Below are 17,500 nucleotides of genomic sequence, written 5' to 3'. Positions count from 1 at the left end.
AGTGCAGATAGTGCAGGAGGAGTATAGTGCAGATAGTGCAGGAGGAGTATAGTGCAGATAGTGCAGGAGGAGTATGGTGCAGGAGGAGTATGGTGCAGGAGGAGTATGGTGCAGGAGGAGTATGGTGCAGGAGGAGTATGGTGCAGGAGGAGTATGGTGCAGGAGGAGTATGGTGCAGGAGGAGTATGGTGCAGGAGGAGTATAGTGCAGGAGGAGGAGTATAGTGCAGGAGGAGTATAGTGCAGATAGTGCAGGAGGAGTATAGTGCAGGAGGAGTATAGTGCAGATAGTGCAGGAGGAGTATAGTGCAGGAGGAGTATGGTGCAGGAGGAGTATAGTGCAGATAGTGCAGGAGGAGTATAGTGCAGATAGTGCAGGAGGAGTATAGTGCAGATAGTGCAGGAGGAGTATGGTGCAGGAGGAGTATGGTGCAGGAGGAGTATGGTGCAGGAGGAGTATGGTGCAGGAGGAGTATGGTGCAGGAGGAGTATGGTGCAGGAGGAGTATGGTGCAGGAGGAGTATGGTGCAGGAGGAGTATGGTGCAGGAGTATGGTGCAGGAGGAGTATGGTGCAGATAGTGCAGGAGGAGTATAGTGCAGGAGTATAGTGCAGGAGGAGTATAGTGCAGGAGGAGTAGTATAGTGCAGGAGGAGGAGGAGTATAGTGCAGGAGGAGGAGTATAGTGCAGGAGGAGGAGTATAGTGCAGGAGGAGGAGTATAGTGCAGGAGGAGTAGTATAGTGCAGGAGGAGTATAGTGCAGGAGGAGTATAGTGCAGGAGGAGTATAGTGCAGGAGGAGTATAGTGCAGATAGTGCAGGAGGAGTATAGTGCAGGAGGAGTATAGTGCAGATAGTGCAGGAGGAGTATAGTGCAGATAGTGCAGGAGGAGTATAGTGCAGATAGTGCAGGAGGAGTATAGTGCAGATAGTGCAGGAGGAGTATAGTGCAGGAGGAGTATAGTGCAGGAGGAGTATAGTGCAGGAGGAGTATAGTGCAGATAGTGCAGGAGGAGTATAGTGCAGGAGGAGTATAGTGCAGGAGGAGTATAGTGCAGGAGGAGTATAGTGCAGGAGGAGTATAGTGCAGGAGGAGTATAGTGCAGGAGGAGTATAGTGCAGGAGGAGTATAGTGCAGATAGTGCAGGAGGAGTATAGTGCAGATAGTGCAGGAGGAGTATAGTGCAGGAGTATAGTGCAGGAGGAGTATAGTGCAGGAGGAGTATAGTGCAGATAGTGCAGGAGGAGTATAGTGCAGGAGGAGTATAGTGCAGGAGGAGTATAGTGCAGGAGGAGTATAGTGAGTATAGTGCAGGAGGAGTATAGTGCAGGAGGAGTATAGTGCAGATAGTGCAGGAGGAGTATAGTGCAGGAGTATAGTGCAGGAGGAGTATAGTGCAGGAGTATAGTGCAGGAGGAGTATAGTGCAGGAGGAGTATAGTGCAGGAGGAGTATAGTGCAGGAGGAGTATAGTGCAGGAGGAGTATAGTGCAGGAGGAGTATAGTGCAGGAGGAGTATAGTGCAGGAGTATAGTGCAGATAGTGCAGGAGGAGTATAGTGCAGGAGGAGTATAGTGCAGGAGTATAGTGCAGATAGTGCAGGAGTAGTATAGTGCAGGAGGAGTATAGTGCAGGAGGAGTATAGTGCAGGAGGAGTATAGTGCAGATAGTGCAGGAGGAGTATAGTGCAGGAGGAGTATAGTGCAGATAGTGCAGGAGGAGTATAGTGCAGGAGGAGTATAGTGCAGGAGGAGTATAGTGCAGGAGGAGGAGTATAGTGCAGGAGGAGGAGTATAGTGCAGGAGGAGTATAGTGCAGGAGGAGTATAGTGCAGGAGGAGTATAGTGCAGGAGGAGTATAGTGCAGGAGGAGTATAGTGCAGGAGGAGTATAGTGCAGATAGTGCAGGAGGAGGAGTATAGTGCAGGAGGAGGAGTATAGTGCAGGAGGAGGAGTATAGTGCAGGATAGTGCAGGAGGAGGAGTATAGTGCAGGAGGAGTAGTATAGTGCAGGAGGAGTATAGTGCAGGAGGAGTATAGTGCAGGAGGAGTATAGTGCAGGAGGAGTATAGTGCAGGAGGAGTATAGTGCAGGAGGAGTATAGTGCAGGAGGAGTATAGTGCATAGTGCAGGAGGAGTATAGTGCATAGTGCAGGAGGAGTATAGTGCAGGAGGAGTATAGTGCATAGTGCAGGAGGAGTATAGTGCAGGAGGAGTATAGTGCAGGTGCAGGAGGAGTATAGTGCAGGTGCAGGAGGAGTATAGTGCAGGAGGAGTATAGTGCAGGAGGAGTATAGTGCAGGAGGAGTATAGTGCAGGAGGAGTATAGTGCAGGAGGAGTATAGTGCAGATAGTGCAGGAGGAGTATAGTGCAGATAGTGCAGGAGGAGTATAGTGCAGATAGTGCAGGAGGAGTATAGTGCAGATAGTGCAGGAGGAGTATAGTGCAGGAGTATAGTGCAGATAGTGCAGGAGGAGTATAGTGCAGGAGGAGGAGTATAGTGCAGGAGGAGTATAGTGCAGGAGGAGTATAGTGCAGGAGGAGTATAGTGCATAGTGCAGGAGGAGTATAGTGCAGGAGGAGTATAGTGCATAGTGCAGGAGGAGTATAGTGCAGGAGGAGTATAGTGCAGGAGGAGTATAGTGCAGGAGGAGTATAGTGCAGGAGGAGTATAGTGCAGATAGTGCAGGAGGAGTATAGTGCAGGAGGAGTAGTATAGTGCAGATAGTGCAGGAGGAGTAGTATAGTGCAGATAGTGCAGGAGGAGTAGTATAGTGCAGGAGGAGTAGTATAGTGCAGATAGTGCAGGAGGAGTAGTATAGTGCAGATAGTGCAGGAGGAGTAGTATAGTGCAGATAGTGCAGGAGGAGTAGTATAGTGCAGATAGTGCAGGAGGAGTAGTATAGTGCAGATAGTGCAGGAGGAGTAGTATAGTGCAGGAGGAGTAGTATAGTGCAGATAGTGCAGGAGGAGTATAGTGCAGATAGTGCAGGAGGAGTAGTATAGTGCAGGAGGTGTCGGACATGAAGATCTTGGGCTGAAAAACCCCAAATTGACAAGAAATTATTTACTGAGAGGGATAGTTCACCCAAAAATGAAAATTAGCTTATGATTTACTCTCCCTCAAGTCATCCTAGGTGTTTATGACACTCTTCTCTCAGATGAACACAATCAGAGTTATATTAGAAATGTCCTGGCTCTTCCAAGCTTTATAATGGCAGTGAATGACCGTTTCTGTTTTGAAGTCCATAAAAGTGCATCTATCCTACTATCCCTGTAATACTGCCATCGGATAAGTGCTTATTAAACGTCTGTTTCACTCACTGAAGAGAGACTGTGTGTGTGTGTGTGTGTGTGTGTGTGTGTGTGTGTGCAGCTGCTGAAGGACGCCTGGCTGCTGCACATGAGCGCCTCCAGCTGGACGTGGCAGCAGCTGCGGGTGGAGAACGAGGATCACGGCGCTCCGGAGCTCTGGTGCCATCCGGCCTGCAAGGTGCCGTCCCTCTCTTACACTACACTCTCTTACACTACACACTACACTACACACTACATTACACTACACACTCTCTTACACTACACTCTCTTACACACTGCAGATCACACTCACACCCGCCAGTTCAGTTTAAATGAGCTTTATTGGCATGTCTGTGAGCGATACCCCAATATTGCCAGAGCAATAGACACATACAAACATACAGATAAATAAAAGGGTTAAAGTGAAGTGGTTTTGGTCTATAAAGCTGATGTTGCCCTTTATGACGACTGTGAGGGGGTGAGTTATTAATAACTCATCCGTTTAAATTATATTAAGCCTTAAAGTTCTGCATAATTAAGGGTGTGGCTACTTGAGTGACAGGTGGATTGCCATTGATGTCACTACTAGCCATTTGTCTGCTAGCGTTAGCATCAGGTCACCTCAGCTTATCCGCCTTGCTGCATATTTTCGTTTATCTGGGAGTGCCAAGATGGCGACGGTCGGCTCCGCCCACTTTGGGCTTCAGAAACACTACGAGTGACGTCACGCTCTATGGTCCATATACATAAATATATCACAAATAACAAGTAAATACAGAGAGCATGTAGATAAAAAAACATGTTTTATATTCAAACCTGTCCCTCCCTCTCTCTCTCTCTTTCTCTCTCTCTCTCTCTCTCTCTCTCTCTCTCTCTCCCTCTCTCTCTCTCTCTCTCTCTCTCTCTCTCAGGTGGGTCAGTGTGTGGTGGTGTTCTCTCAAGCTCCGTCGGGTCGAGCTCCTCTCAGCCCGAGTCTGAACTCTCGGCCGTCCCCTATCAGCTCCACTCCTGCTCCTCTGGGCCCGGACCCGTCCTCACAGCGCTCCCAGTCCCCGGTGCGTAGCGGCGCGGCAGGGGTGGTTCTGGGCGCGGTCGAGGAGGCTCCGTGTGTAAACGGGCGCTGGGGAACTCTACGGCCAAGAGCGTCGGCGCGACCACGGGACGGGAGTCCGTCGCCCTCGCGAGGTCCCGATAGCCCTCCGCTACTCAACGGCTCGTCTCCTTCGCCGCGCACTAGCCCAGCAGCGGTGTCTCCACCCACGCGACCCGCGGACTACAGCTGGGACGGTGACCCGCTCGGCGCTAATGGGTTACACACGCCTCCACACACCCCGCCGGGAGCCGTTTCTCCCGCCGCCCTGCGCCGCGGCCTGGAGGCCGTTAAAGCCTCGTCCTCCTCATCCTCATCATCGCAACCCCAGCCTAGCGCCTCCGCCGTGACTCCGCCCACCTCCTCCAGCCCACCACAGGCTGACGCCCACTCACTCCCGCCCATTGCCCGCCGGCTCGCACACCACCCGCCGCAGAGCCTCAACGTGGGCAAGCCGCTGTACCAGTCGCTCAACTGCAAACCCATGCAGATGTACCTGCTGGACGTGTCGCGTGCCAAGGCGGAGGGCGTGGTGTCGTGGAAGGTGTACGGCAGCGGTGGAGCTGCTAGCGCGGTCACGGGGCCGCCGGAGACTAGCCTGCACACGGTGGTTCAGGGCCGCGGGGAGCTTATTATCTTCGGTGGACTCATGGACAAAAAGCAGAACGTCAAATATTACCCCAAAACCAACGCCTTGTACTTCGTCCGCGCCAAGAGGTAATGGAGGAGTGCTAGCCACTAGCCGCCGCGACACGACGGGAACGACTGCTGCCCTTACACTAATTTACCTTAAAATACTGCTCAACTCATATAAAGGACACTCAAACATAGTTGTTGTTTCAATTTATGAGTGAATGAATGATGTTTTTGCTATGTGCTCTGCGTGTGTGTGCGCGTGCGTGCGTGTGTGTGAGAGATCTAGAAGGGAGTGTGTTATTGTTTCTGTCGCATTTCACCCTCAGAAACGCCGATCTGACTGAAGGAAACACGATTGTAGGATGAACTGATGAATTGGACCTTTTTTACCGCTCTTTCAGCCTGCATTGTTTACATTAAACGTGTGTGTGTAAGAGAGAGAGAGTGTGTGTGTGTGTGTGTGTGTGTGTGTGTGTGTGTGTGTGTGTGCTGTGGAGGGAATGAGACCGTGGATTGTAAACGGAAATAAAGAAAGTTCTCCATGTCTTAATTCTCTGATATAATGTGGCGTGCGTTTCTACGATCTTTACTAAAATAACGGAATAAAGCTGTGCGGTCACGTGTGACGTCACATGATCATCGTCTCCATTCCGTCCTGCTACAAACACACTCAATTATACATGTCATAATTACTGTGGTTTAAAAACGGCTCCTTCAGCTTCTATTTTCTTTCAATTGCCTTAAGCTGAAACAGCTCAACCCTGACATTAAATCACAGAGAACATTATTGCTATAATTTAACATATTCCTCACAGTTGATCTTATGTACAGCGCTTTGAGTACCTAGGCTAGAAAAGCGCTATATGTAACGAATTAATAATGTATTTATATATGCGTTAGTGTGTGTGTGTGTGTGTGTGTGTGTGTGTGATTGCTGCAGTTTATGCCCATTGTTTGTTCTGTTTTTGGCTGAAGAATGTGAGTTTAACATCCTCAGCGGGACTTTAGACAGGATTTCACCTTTAACCCATTTAAATTTATTCTGTGTTGCTGCGACGCCATTGGCTGTCCACCGGGGAGGCTGTGAGGCGGAGGAGAAGCTGTGCGCTGATTGGTCAGGCAGGAGCAGTGGGCGGGGCGTTCGGGAAGTGCTTCGTGTTTACGCGTGTGTGTGAATCACAAACAGGAACGCGAGCGAACTCGGTAAGACGCTTTCATACTGAGACAATACTCGTGTAAAGTTTATCGTGCAGCTGAATTGTTTGTATATAGTATACACTGCTGTTCAAAGTTTATGATCGTTTTTAAAATAAGTGTGCTGCACCAAGGCTGCATTTTACACACAAAAAACAGTAATATTATGAAATATTATTACAATTTAAAATGTGTTCTCTATGTGAATATATAGTAAAGTGTAATTTATTCATGTGATCAAAGCTGAATTTTCAGCATCATTACTCCAGTCTTCAGTGTCACATGATCCTTCTAATATAATGATTTGATGATCAAGGTACATTTCTGAATATTATCAGTGTTGAAAAGAGTTATTTACATTTTTATTTCAGGATTCTTTGATGAATAGAAAGTAAAAAAAACAGCATTTATTTGAAATAGATTCTTTTGTAACATTATAAATGTCTTTACTGTCACTTTTGATCAATTCAACTCATCCTTGATGAATAAAAAGTATTGATTTATTTAATTTCTTTCCCCCAAAAAATTAAATACAAATTCTTACTGACCGCAAACCTTTGAACGGTAGTGTTTAATGTTACAAAAGATTATATTTCAGTTTAATGCTGTTCTTTTGAAATTCCTATTATACTTTCAATCCAAAACTTTGTAACGTCAATGTATATTTGTGCTTAAAGGATTAAAACATGCTTTGATGATTTCGCTAATATGCAAGGTTTATGAATATGCAAATCACGTGATAAACTGATGTTTAACAGTTCAACACAGAGCATTGAGGTTGTCTATATGGGACATCTATATGGGTTTAAACAGTTCAACAGAGCATGATTTGTCATGTATTAAATTGATGAATGATTGCAGTGACCAGGAACTTTGTTGCAGATCTGAATCCGGACTTGATTTCTCAGAAACATGCTAATGCAGTAAATGTCACACACATGAATATGACGAGATAACCGGCGCCCCAGCAGGATCTTCGGTGTCTCCTGGCTCCAGACATGCCTGTGACGCGGCTCCTGACCCCCCCGCCCCCCCTCGGCCCCGGGCGCCTGTGGCCCCCACTGGACTTTAGCCTGGGCGCGCTGGCGTGCTGCGGGGCGTGTGTGTTCACCAACCCGCTGGAGGTGGTGAAGACCCGTCTGCAGCTGCAGGGCGAGCTGAGGGCCCGCGGCTCCTACCAGCGGCTCTACCGCGGGGTCCTGCAGGCGCTGTGGCTCGTGGGCCGCACGGATGGGGTCCGGGGCCTGCAGAAGGGGCTCACGGCGGCGCTGCTGTACCAGGGCCTGATGAACGGTGTCCGGCTCGGGTTCTACTCCTACACGCAGGCGTCGGGACTCACCAACGGCCCCGGGGGGAGTCTGATCGCAGGGGCCGCGGCTGGAGCTCTGGGGGCCTTCGTCGCCTCGCCCGCGTATCTGGTAGGAGACTCGCGTCGCATCTTTACTGTTGGTGGTCAGTATTGCGTTAGTTACCTTTTAGAAAAGTAATGCGTTACTTTTTAGAAGAGTATTGCGTTGGTTACTTTTAGAAAAGTAATGCGTTACTTAGTTACTTTTTAGAAGAGTATTGCGTTAGTTACTTTTAGAAAAGTATTGCGTTACTTAGTTACTTTTTAGAAGAGTATTGCGTTAGTTACTTTTAGAAAAGTAATGCGTTACTTAGTTACTTTTTAGAAGAGTATTGCGTTTAGTTACTTTTAGAAAAGTATTGCGTTACTTAGTTACTTTTTAGAAGAGTATTGCGTTAGTTACTTTTAGAAAAGTATTGCGTTACTTAGTTACTTTTTAGAAGAGTATTGCGTTGGTTACTTTTAGAAAAGTAATGCGTTACTTAGTTACTTTTTAGAAGAGTATTGCGTTAGTTACTTTTAGAAAAGTAATGCGTTACTTAGTTACTTTTTAGAAGAGTATTGCGTTAGTTACTTTTAGAAAAGTATTGCGTTACTTAGTTACTTTTTAGAAGAGTATTGCGTTGGTTACTTTTAGAAAAGTAATGCGTTACTTAGTTACTTGTTTACAGGAGCGTGTGTTTACAGGAGCGTGTGTTTACAGTGATGCGTGTGTTTACAGGAGCGTGTGTTTACAGTGATGCGTGTGTTTACAGGAGCGTGTGTTTACAGTGATGCGTGTGTTTACAGGAGCGTGTGTTTACAGTGATGCGTGTGTTTACAGGAGCGTGTGTTTACAGGAGCGTGTGTTTACAGTGATGCGTGTGTTTACAGGAGCGTGTGTTTACAGTGATGCGTGTGTTTACAGGAGCGTGTGTTTACAGTGATGCGTGTGTTTACAGGAGCGTGTGTTTACAGTGATGCGTGTGTTTACAGGAGCGTGTGTTTACAGTGATGCGTGTGTTTACAGGAGCGTGTGTTTACAGTGATGCGTGTGTTTACAGGAGCGTGTGTTTACAGGAGCGTGTGTTTACAGTGATGCGTGTGTTTACAGGAGCGTGTGTTTACAGTGATGCGTGTGTTTACAGGAGCGTGTGTTTACAGTGATGCGTGTGTTTACAGGAGCGTGTGTTTACAGTGATGCGTGTGTTTACAGGAGCGTGTGTTTACAGGAGCGTGTGTTTACAGTGATGCGTGTGTTTACAGGAGCGTGTGTTTATAGTGATGCGTGTGTTTACACGAGCGTGTGTTTACAGGAACGTGTGTTTACAGTGATGCGTGTGTTTACAGGAGCGTGTGTTTACAGTGATGCGTGTGTTTACAGTGATGCGTGTGTTTACAGGAGCGTGTGTTTAAAAAAAGTATTGCGTTACTTAGTTACTTTTTAGAAGAGTATTGCGTTGGTTACTTTTAGAAAAGTAATGCGTTACTTAGTTACTTTTTAGAAGAGTATTGCGTTAGTTACTTTTAGAAAAGTATTGCGTTACTTAGTTACTTTTTAGAAGAGTATTGCGTTAGTTACTTTTAGAAAAGTATTGCGTTAGTTACTTTTTAGAAGAGTATTGCGTTAGTTACTTTTAGAAAAGTATTGCGTTACTTAGTTACTTTTTAGAAGAGTATTGCGTTAGTTACTTTTAGAAAAGTATTGCGTTACTTAGTTACTTTTTAGAAGAGTATTGCGTTAGTTACTTTTAGAAAAGTAATGCGTTACTTAGTTACTTTTTAGAAGAGTATTGCGTTAGTTACTTTTTAGAAGAGTATTGCGTTGGTTACTTTTAGAAAAGTAATGCGTTACTTAGTTACTTTTTAGAAGAGTATTGCGTTAGTTACTTTTAGAAAAGTATTGCGTTAGTTACTTTTTAGAAGAGTATTGCGTTAGTTACTTTTAGAAAAGTATTGCGTTACTTAGTTACTTTTTAGAAGAGTATTGCGTTAGTTACTTTTAGAAAAGTATTGCGTTACTTGGTTACTTTTTAGAAGAGTATTGCGTTAGTTACTTTTAGAAAAGTATTGCGTTACTTAGTTACTTTTTAGAAGAGTATTGCGTTACTTGGTTACTTTTTAGAAGAGTATTGCGTTAGTTACTTTTAGAAAAGTATTGCGTTACTTGGTTACTTTTTAGAAGAGTATTGTGTTAGTTACTTTTAGAAAAGTATTGCGTTACTTGGTTACTTTTTAGAAGAGTATTGCGTTAGTTACTTTTAGAAAAGTATTGCGTTACTTAGTTACTTTTTAGAAGAGTATTGCGTTAGTTACTTTTAGAAAAGTAATGCGTTACTTGGTTACTTTTTAGAAGAGTATTGCGTTAGTTACTTTTAGAAAAGTAATGCGTTAGTTACTTTTTAGAAGAGTATTGCGTTACTTAGTTACTTTTGCGTTACTTTTTTCCACCTGGGCTGGGCTTGTTTTTTTTATAACAAAGAAGTGCTATTTTTGGGCAAATGTAAAGACCCTTTCACACTAAAAGTGAAATAATAAGCCTCAGGCTGAAGGAAATGCAGATTCACTCCTGTACAGTAGAGGGCGCCGCTCAAACAAACCTTACAACTGCTGCCGTTCTGGATAACAGAAGAATAGATGCAGGAGAAAAAAGTTTAACACACACTTTACCTATAAAAACATATTGGCATATGGTTTCACTGAATCATCGAAGGTCAGAGGCGAGTACATCAGTCAATAAAGTGAGATTAAATGCATAAAAATGTATGTTTTTTTAACATATTTAGGTATTGGAGGTTTGAATGGTATTCTGACTCTGCATTTCACTGATTTTATTCATTTTGAGGAATATTGAATTATTTTTTTTGTGCAAGTGAGATGAGTAAATGCTCACATTTAGTCTAGAACTACAATAACCATCATGTTTACCGTCTTTAACCGACTCATCTTTAGGAACAATCTGTCAGTAACTCGAGCTGTTGTGTATATGTGAGTCACACACACACACACACACACACACACACACACACACACACAGTGTTGACAGTAAGGCATCCAGAGACGGGCTCAGATATCAGGAAGGCAGAGGAAGTGAAAGATGAGTGTTTACTCCAGACTCGGAGTCGGCGTGTTTACAGGAGCGTGTGTTTACAGGAGCGTGTGTTTACAGTGATGCGTGTGTTTACAGGAGCGTGTGTTTACAGGAGCGTGTGTTTACAGGAGCGTGTGTTTACAGGAGCGTGTGTTTACAGTGATGCGTGTGTTTACAGGAGCGTGTGTTTACAGGAGCGTGTGTTTACAGGAGCGTGTGTTTACAGTGATGCGTGTGTTTACAGGAGCGTGTGTTTACAGGAGCGTGTGTTTACAGTGATGCGTGTGTTTACAGGAGCGTGTGTTTACAGTGATGCGTGTGTTTACAGGAGCGTGTGTTTACAGTGATGCGTGTGTTTACAGGAGCGTGTGTTTACAGTGATGCGTGTGTTTACAGGAGCGTGTGTTTACAGGAGCGTGTGTTTACAGTGATGCGTGTGTTTACAGGAGCGTGTGTTTACAGTGATGCGTGTGTTTACAGGAGCGTGTGTTTACAGTGATGCGTGTGTTTACAGGAGCGTGTGTTTACAGTGATGCGTGTGTTTACAGGAGCGTGTGTTTACAGTGATGCGTGTGTTTACAGGAGCGTGTGTTTACAGTGATGCGTGTGTTTACAGGAGCGTGTGTTTACAGGAGCGTGTGTTTACAGTGATGCGTGTGTTTACAGGAGCGTGTGTTTACAGTGATGCGTGTGTTTACAGGAGCGTGTGTTTACAGTGATGCGTGTGTTTACAGGAGCGTGTGTTTACAGTGATGCGTGTGTTTACAGGAGCGTGTGTTTACAGGAGCGTGTGTTTACAGTGATGCGTGTGTTTACAGGAGCGTGTGTTTATAGTGATGCGTGTGTTTACACGAGCGTGTGTTTACAGGAACGTGTGTTTACAGTGATGCGTGTGTTTACAGGAGCGTGTGTTTACAGTGATGCGTGTGTTTACAGTGATGCGTGTGTTTACAGGAGCGTGTGTTTATAGTGATGCGTGTGTTTACACGAGCGTGTGTTTACAGTGATGCGTGTGTTTACAGTGATGCGTGTGTTTACAGGAGCGCGTGTTTACAGTGATGCGTGTGTTTACAGTGATGCGTGTGTTTACAGTGATGCGTGTGTTTACAGGAGCGTGTGTTTACAGTGATGCGTGTGTTTACAGTGATGCGTGTGTTTACAGTGATGCGTGTGTTTACAGGAGCGTGTGTTTACAGTGATGCGTGTGTTTACAGGAGCGTGTGTTTACAGTGATGCGTGTGTTTACAGTGATGCGTGTGTTTACAGGAGCGTGTGTTTACAGTGATGCGTGTGTTTACAGGAGCGTGTGTTTACAGTGATGCGTGTGTTTACAGGAGCGTGTGTTTACAGTGATGCGTGTGTTTACAGGAGCGTGTGTTTACAGGAGCGTGTGTTTACAGTGATGCGTGTGTTTACAGGAGCGTGTGTTTACAGGAGCGTGTGTTTACAGTGATGCGTGTGTTTACAGGAGCGTGTGTTTACAGTGATGCGTGTGTTTACAGGAGCGTGTGTTTACAGTGATGCGTGTGTTTACAGGAGCGTGTGTTTACAGTGATGCGTGTGTTTACAGGAGCGTGTGTTTACACTGATGCGTGTGTTTACAGGAGCGTGTGTTTACAGGAGCGTGTGTTTACAGGAGCGTGTGTTTACAGTGATGCGTGTGTTTACAGGAGCGTGTGTTTACAGGAGCGTGTGTTTACAGGAGCGTGTGTTTACAGTGATGCGTGTGTTTACAGGAGCGTGTGTTTACAGGAGCGTGTGTTTACAGTGATGCGTGTGTTTACAGGAGCGTGTGTTTACAGTGATGCGTGTGTTTACAGGAGCGTGTGTTTACAGTGATGCGTGTGTTTACAGGAGCGTGTGTTTACAGTGATGCGTGTGTTTACAGGAGCGTGTGTTTACAGTGATGCGTGTGTTTACAGGAGCGTGTGTTTACAGTGATGCGTGTGTTTACAGGAGCGTGTGTTTACAGGAGCGTGTGTTTACAGTGATGCGTGTGTTTACAGGAGCGTGTGTTTACAGTGATGCGTGTGTTTACAGGAGCGTGTGTTTACAGTGATGCGTGTGTTTACAGGAGCGTGTGTTTACAGTGATGCGTGTGTTTACAGGAGCGTGTGTTTACAGTGATGCGTGTGTTTACAGGAGCGTGATGTATTTCCTGTGTGTATCTCTACAGGTAAAAACACACCTGCAGGCGCAGACGGCGGCGGCCATCGCTGTCGGACACCAGCACAACCATCAGGTACAGGATCTGCAGTGCCAGTCACATGACCCACTGTGTGTGTGTGTGTGTGTGTGTGTGTGTGTGTGTGTGTGTGTGTGTGTGTGTATGTGTGTGTGTGTCGACACACCTCTCACTGTTTTGCACTGGCAGCCAATCAGAGTCCAGCACACAGAGGCGTGTGAACGAACACAGCGTCACATGATACAGCTGAACTCTGACCAGATCTTTATCAGCCAATCACAGATCAGAGTTTATTTGAGTTTATATGAGGATATATGAATATATTTGAGATTAAATGAGTACCGGTATGTGTATATTTGAGTTTGAGTATATTCAAGTTTATATAAGTATATTTGAGATTATATGAGTTTATATTTGAGTATTTGTTTATGAGTATATTTGACAGTATTAGTGAGAGTGATTCTGATTGGTCCTCCTCAGAGCGTGTCTGACAGTATTAGTGAGAGTGATTCTGATTGGTCCTCCTCAGAGTGTGTCTGACAGTATTAGTGAGAGTGATTCTGATTGGTCCTCCTCAGAGTGTGTCTGACAGTATTAGTGAGAGTGATTCTGATTGGTCCTCCTCAGAGTGTGTCTGACAGTATTAGTGAGAGTGATTCTGATTGGTCCTCCTCAGAGTGTGTCTGACAGTATTAGTGAGAGTGATTCTGATTGGTCCTCCTCAGAGTGTGTCTGACAGTATTAGTGAGAGTGATTCTGATTGGTCCTCCTCAGAGTGTGTCTGACAGTATTAGTGAGAGTGATTCTGATTGGTCCTCCTCAGAGTGTGTCTGACAGTATTAGTGAGAGTGATTCTGATTGGTCCTCCTCAGAGTGTGTCTGACAGTATTAGTGAGAGTGATTCTGATTGGTCCTCCTCAGAGTGTGTCTGACAGTATTAGTGAGAGTGATTCTGATTGGTCCTCCTCAGAGTGTGTCTGGCAGTATTAGTGAGAGTGATTCTGATTGGTCCTCCTCAGAGTGTGTCTGACAGTATTAGTGAGAGTGATTCTGATTGGTCCTCCTCAGAGTGTGTCTGACAGTATTAGTGAGAGTGATTCTGATTGGTCCTCCTCAGAGTGTGTCTGACAGTATTAGTGAGAGTGATTCTGATTGGTCCTCCTCAGAGTGTGTCTGACAGTATTAGTGAGAGTGATTCTGATTGGTCCTCCTCAGAGTGTGTCTGACAGTATTAGTGAGAGTGATTCTGATTGGTCCTCCTCAGAGCGTGTCGAGCGCGCTCCTGTCCATCTACCGGCGCGAGGGCGTGACGGGTCTGTGGCGGGGGGTGAACGGGGCCGTGCCGAGGGTCATGGTGGGGTCAGCGGCTCAACTCTCCACATTCAGCTCGGCTAAAGACTGGGTCACACGCGCACAGGTCAGCACACACACATCGTCATGTGTACATCATTATGACTTTTGATATTAAAAACCTCTTTCTAATAGTGTGTGTCTCCTTCAGCTGGAGGGTTAGGCTTCATGTAAACTAGAGCTAGTGAGACTGGTGAAGTGTGTGAATGTGTGTTTCAGTGGTTCAGTCCTCACAGTGCCCTCATCGCGCTCATCGCCGCCATGATTAGCGGAGTCGCCGTGTCCATCACCATGACGCCGTTTGATGTCATCAGCACGCGACTGTACAACCAACCAGTGGACGAGTTTAAAAGGGTAAAACACTTTCTTCATTCACCAAGATTATATATAATAATATTAATTTCAGTGTTGGGGTAACTCAGATTACTTTTTCAAGTAACTAGTAAAGTAACACATTACTTTTAAAATTTACAACAAAATATCTGAGTTACTTTTTCCTCATGTTGAGACAAATCGAAGTGCAGAGGCGTTGTGTGTGTGTGTGAGTGTGAGTGTGTGTGTGTGTGTGTGTGTGTGTGTAAACATGATGGTTATTGTAGTTCTAGACTAAATGTGAGCATTTACTCATCTCACTTGCACAAAAAAAATTATTAAATATTCCTCAAAATGAATATGCTGAATCAGAATACCATGCAAACCTCCAATAACTGAATATATTAAATAAAACATAGATTTTTATGCATTTTAATCTCACTTTATAGATCAATTTGCATTTTCTTCAGCCTGGGGCTTATTTTTCTACTTTTGGTGTGAAAGGGTCTTTACATTTGCCCAAAAATATAACTTTTTTTATATATAAAAAAAAAAGTAACGCAAAAATAACATAACAAATACATTTTCTAAAAAAGACACTAAGTAAAGCAATTAGTGACTTTTTAAGGGAGTAACACAATACTGTAATGCATTACTTTTCAAAGTAACGTTCCCCATCTCTGATTAATGTACAGTACGGTGTGTGTGTGTGTGTGTGTGTGTGTGTGTGTGTGTGTCTCTCAGGGCCGGCTGTACAGCGGGTTTGTGGACTGCCTGATGAAGGTCTGCGCCACAGAGGGGATTGTGGGTCTGTATAAAGGAATGATGCCGGTGTTTGTGCGTCTGGCTCCTCATACGGTTCTCAGTATGCTCATCTGGGACGTCCTGAGACAGCGAGCGCTGCTGTACACACACAGAAGAGATTCCCCGTACACGAACACTCACTCCAGAGATGATGCTGAACGCTTGTGTGTGTTAGCGGCACGCCGGACCTGACCCAGTTGGGTTTTACCTCACCAGTGTGTCTTATTTCCAATAACTAAAGACTCTTTGTGTTTTTAATATGTGATGATTAAAGTTTTTACTGACTGACTCTCTGTGATTATTAGTGCAGCTTCAGAACACATAACAACAACAGTGTCTTAGTTCAAGCCTGTTTTTTTCTGACAAACCTTTTTTTAATCTAAAATACCCCCCCACCCCCCATTTTAATTGTTTTTCATTTAAAATGATTTATTTGTTTTATTTTTGCATTTTTATGATTTCATTTATAAATAGCTTTTCATCAACTCGCGATCTCTGCCCTGCAGTTTCGGAAACACTGTGTTTAAAATATGCCAAAAGAAACTTTTAGGCATTATATGTTTATAAACTACAATGTTTCTCTTTTATGTATAAATGGATCAAATATCGCTGGTTTCCCCTAAATCCCACCGCGTTCTGCTGTCTGAGGTAAAACTGTGTAAATGGATCACGTGACCCGCGCTCGTGTCACACTCGGTCACACTACACGCGCGCGCCTCTCATCGTGTCCTCTGCAGTTCTATCGTTTTATGTTCATGAGTTCTGTGGTTATTATTTTATGGTGCTCTGCTGTTTTCCAGCAGGTGGCGCTGCATGATGAGTTACTGTGATGGTGTTCTCTCAGTCTTTGAGATGTTGAAGTTCACTTACTCTCTTCCTTTTCTTCTAGTTTTATCGTGAGACACCAGTAATCATCATCAGCAGATCTGAGAAGAAAGAAAATCATCTTTACGCCTTTTGCCGCGTTTAGATTGGAACATTTGCTTGCTGCAGTGGACGAGGGTCACGTGCTCTTTTAGTGCGTAAACACGTCATGACTCATGAGTAGTTGGTCGTGTATGAGTTAAAGTGTAACTCGCAAAATGCAACCTTTTTGTTAATCTACCCAAGGCAAACTTTCGTTTAAAAGCATCATTAGAATGGAAACTCCACTTAAAGTTTGGCCGTATTTTCGTTTTCGGTCAAATTGTTTTGTGAATGGGAGTGCTCGGGGCACAACTATGATAGCATCAAAATCGCTATTTTTAAAACACTAAGAAGGCTCGACACAACATGAACTGTGCTGGAGGTGTCACCAGCGGCTCTACACGTGAACTCCAGCAGAGTTTACTAAAGAGAAAGATTCTGAACAACTCACTGAAGCTGTTGTGGTTTCCGTCCGCCGGCATTTTGACAGTCAAAATAGTCGATCTCCGAATGCAACAGGGAGGAGAGTAATGCTCCTAAAGCTTAGTTCCATATGAATTCACGGATAATTTGTTGTTTTGTCGTTAGTGAAAATCAATATTGACCTTGTATTTGAAAAAGGCTCCTCATATAATAAACAATACTAAAATTCAGAGTCAGTTTATTCGCATTCGGAGATCGACTAGTTTTGACTGTGCCCCATTCACTCCCATTCAAAAGGCAATTTGACCGAAAACGAAAATAAAAGTGGAGTTTCCATTCTAATGATGCTTTTAAACGAAAGTTTGCCTCGGGTAGACTAACAAAAGACCCAAGGTTGCATTTTGACGAGAGTTACGCTTTAATCTACGACAGGAAATGAAGAATGTGTTTTTTTTTCTATTATTTTTTTCAATTAATGCAAAAAAATACAAGGCATTGTAATACAGTTCAGAGTGTATAAACAAGGAATAACAACAACAACTAAAATATATAATGAACATGTATGTAAAAATTACAAATAAAACTAATAATAAAAAAAAATTAATTTGTATAAAAATTTAATAAAAAGTGCTATATTATATTAGGGCAGTTGCATGAATTTTAAAAGCTTTAAAATTTGTATTGTTTTTTATAAGCAATATTTGAGGTTTAAAGTATATTGTGAGATCGGTGTTATATACGAGGGTTTCTTTTGAGTTATTTTTGTCTTATGAATTTAAAACTTTGACAAAATAATTAAAAGATTAATAATATATCTTTGATTTTCAGAAAAATATGGGTTTTGAAAACAAAGAAAAATTGTTAAATAATTCATATTAAATCAATATTAT

The 17,500-nt window shown here is 44.0% G+C and overlaps 2 protein-coding genes across 6 annotated transcripts in view; both read left to right on the top strand.

The window, feature by feature from the left end:
* fbxo42 (F-box protein 42) overlaps positions 1–5,787 on the top strand; it is a 21,235-nt gene extending 15,448 nt beyond the window's left edge. The window contains exons 9-10 of the mRNA XM_081384640.1: positions 3,375–3,491; positions 4,204–5,787. Coding sequence (XP_081240766.1) covers positions 3,375–3,491; positions 4,204–5,103 — 1,017 coding nt within the window. The 3' untranslated portion in view covers positions 5,104–5,787. The remainder of the gene's footprint in view (positions 1–3,374; positions 3,492–4,203) is intronic.
* Positions 5,788–6,016: 229 nt separating this feature from the next.
* On the top strand, positions 6,017–15,803 carry slc25a34 (solute carrier family 25 member 34). Of its 5 annotated transcripts, none has more exons than XM_081384651.1 (6): positions 6,017–6,221; positions 7,095–7,630; positions 12,807–12,872; positions 14,080–14,232; positions 14,385–14,519; positions 15,222–15,803. In XM_081384651.1, exons 2-6 carry the CDS (start codon positions 7,211–7,213, stop codon positions 15,471–15,473), a joined length of 1,026 nt encoding a protein of 341 aa, XP_081240777.1. In that variant the 5' UTR covers positions 6,017–6,221; positions 7,095–7,210; the 3' UTR covers positions 15,474–15,803. The 5 variants fall into 5 exon arrangements, with proteins under 5 accessions (XP_081240777.1, XP_081240779.1, XP_081240778.1 ...); XM_081384653.1 differs by having other exon boundaries at positions 6,155–6,221; positions 7,121–7,630; positions 15,222–15,570; XM_081384652.1 differs by having other exon boundaries at positions 6,156–6,221; positions 7,074–7,630; positions 15,222–15,570.
* Positions 15,804–17,500: the final 1,697 nt, after the last annotated feature.

This window comes from Scardinius erythrophthalmus (genome assembly GCF_964197995.2).
Source record: "Scardinius erythrophthalmus genome assembly, chromosome: 14".
In the NCBI taxonomy this organism is placed as follows: Eukaryota; Metazoa; Chordata; class Actinopteri; order Cypriniformes; family Leuciscidae; genus Scardinius; species Scardinius erythrophthalmus.
The sequence above is the reverse complement of the archived record's forward strand: the minus strand, read 5'-3'. Positions and strand labels throughout refer to the sequence as shown.

Coding starts and splice junctions, on each gene's coding strand:
- slc25a34 (XM_081384651.1), top strand. CDS start 7,211: ATGCCTGTGACGCGGCTCCTGACCCCCCCGCCCCCCCTCGGCCCCGGG. Junction 12,873..14,079: donor GACACCAGCACAACCATCAG/GTACAGGATCTG, acceptor GGTCCTCCTCAG/AGCGTGTCGAGCGCGCTCCT. Junction 14,520..15,221: donor CAGTGGACGAGTTTAAAAGG/GTAAAACACTTT, acceptor TGTGTCTCTCAG/GGCCGGCTGTACAGCGGGTT.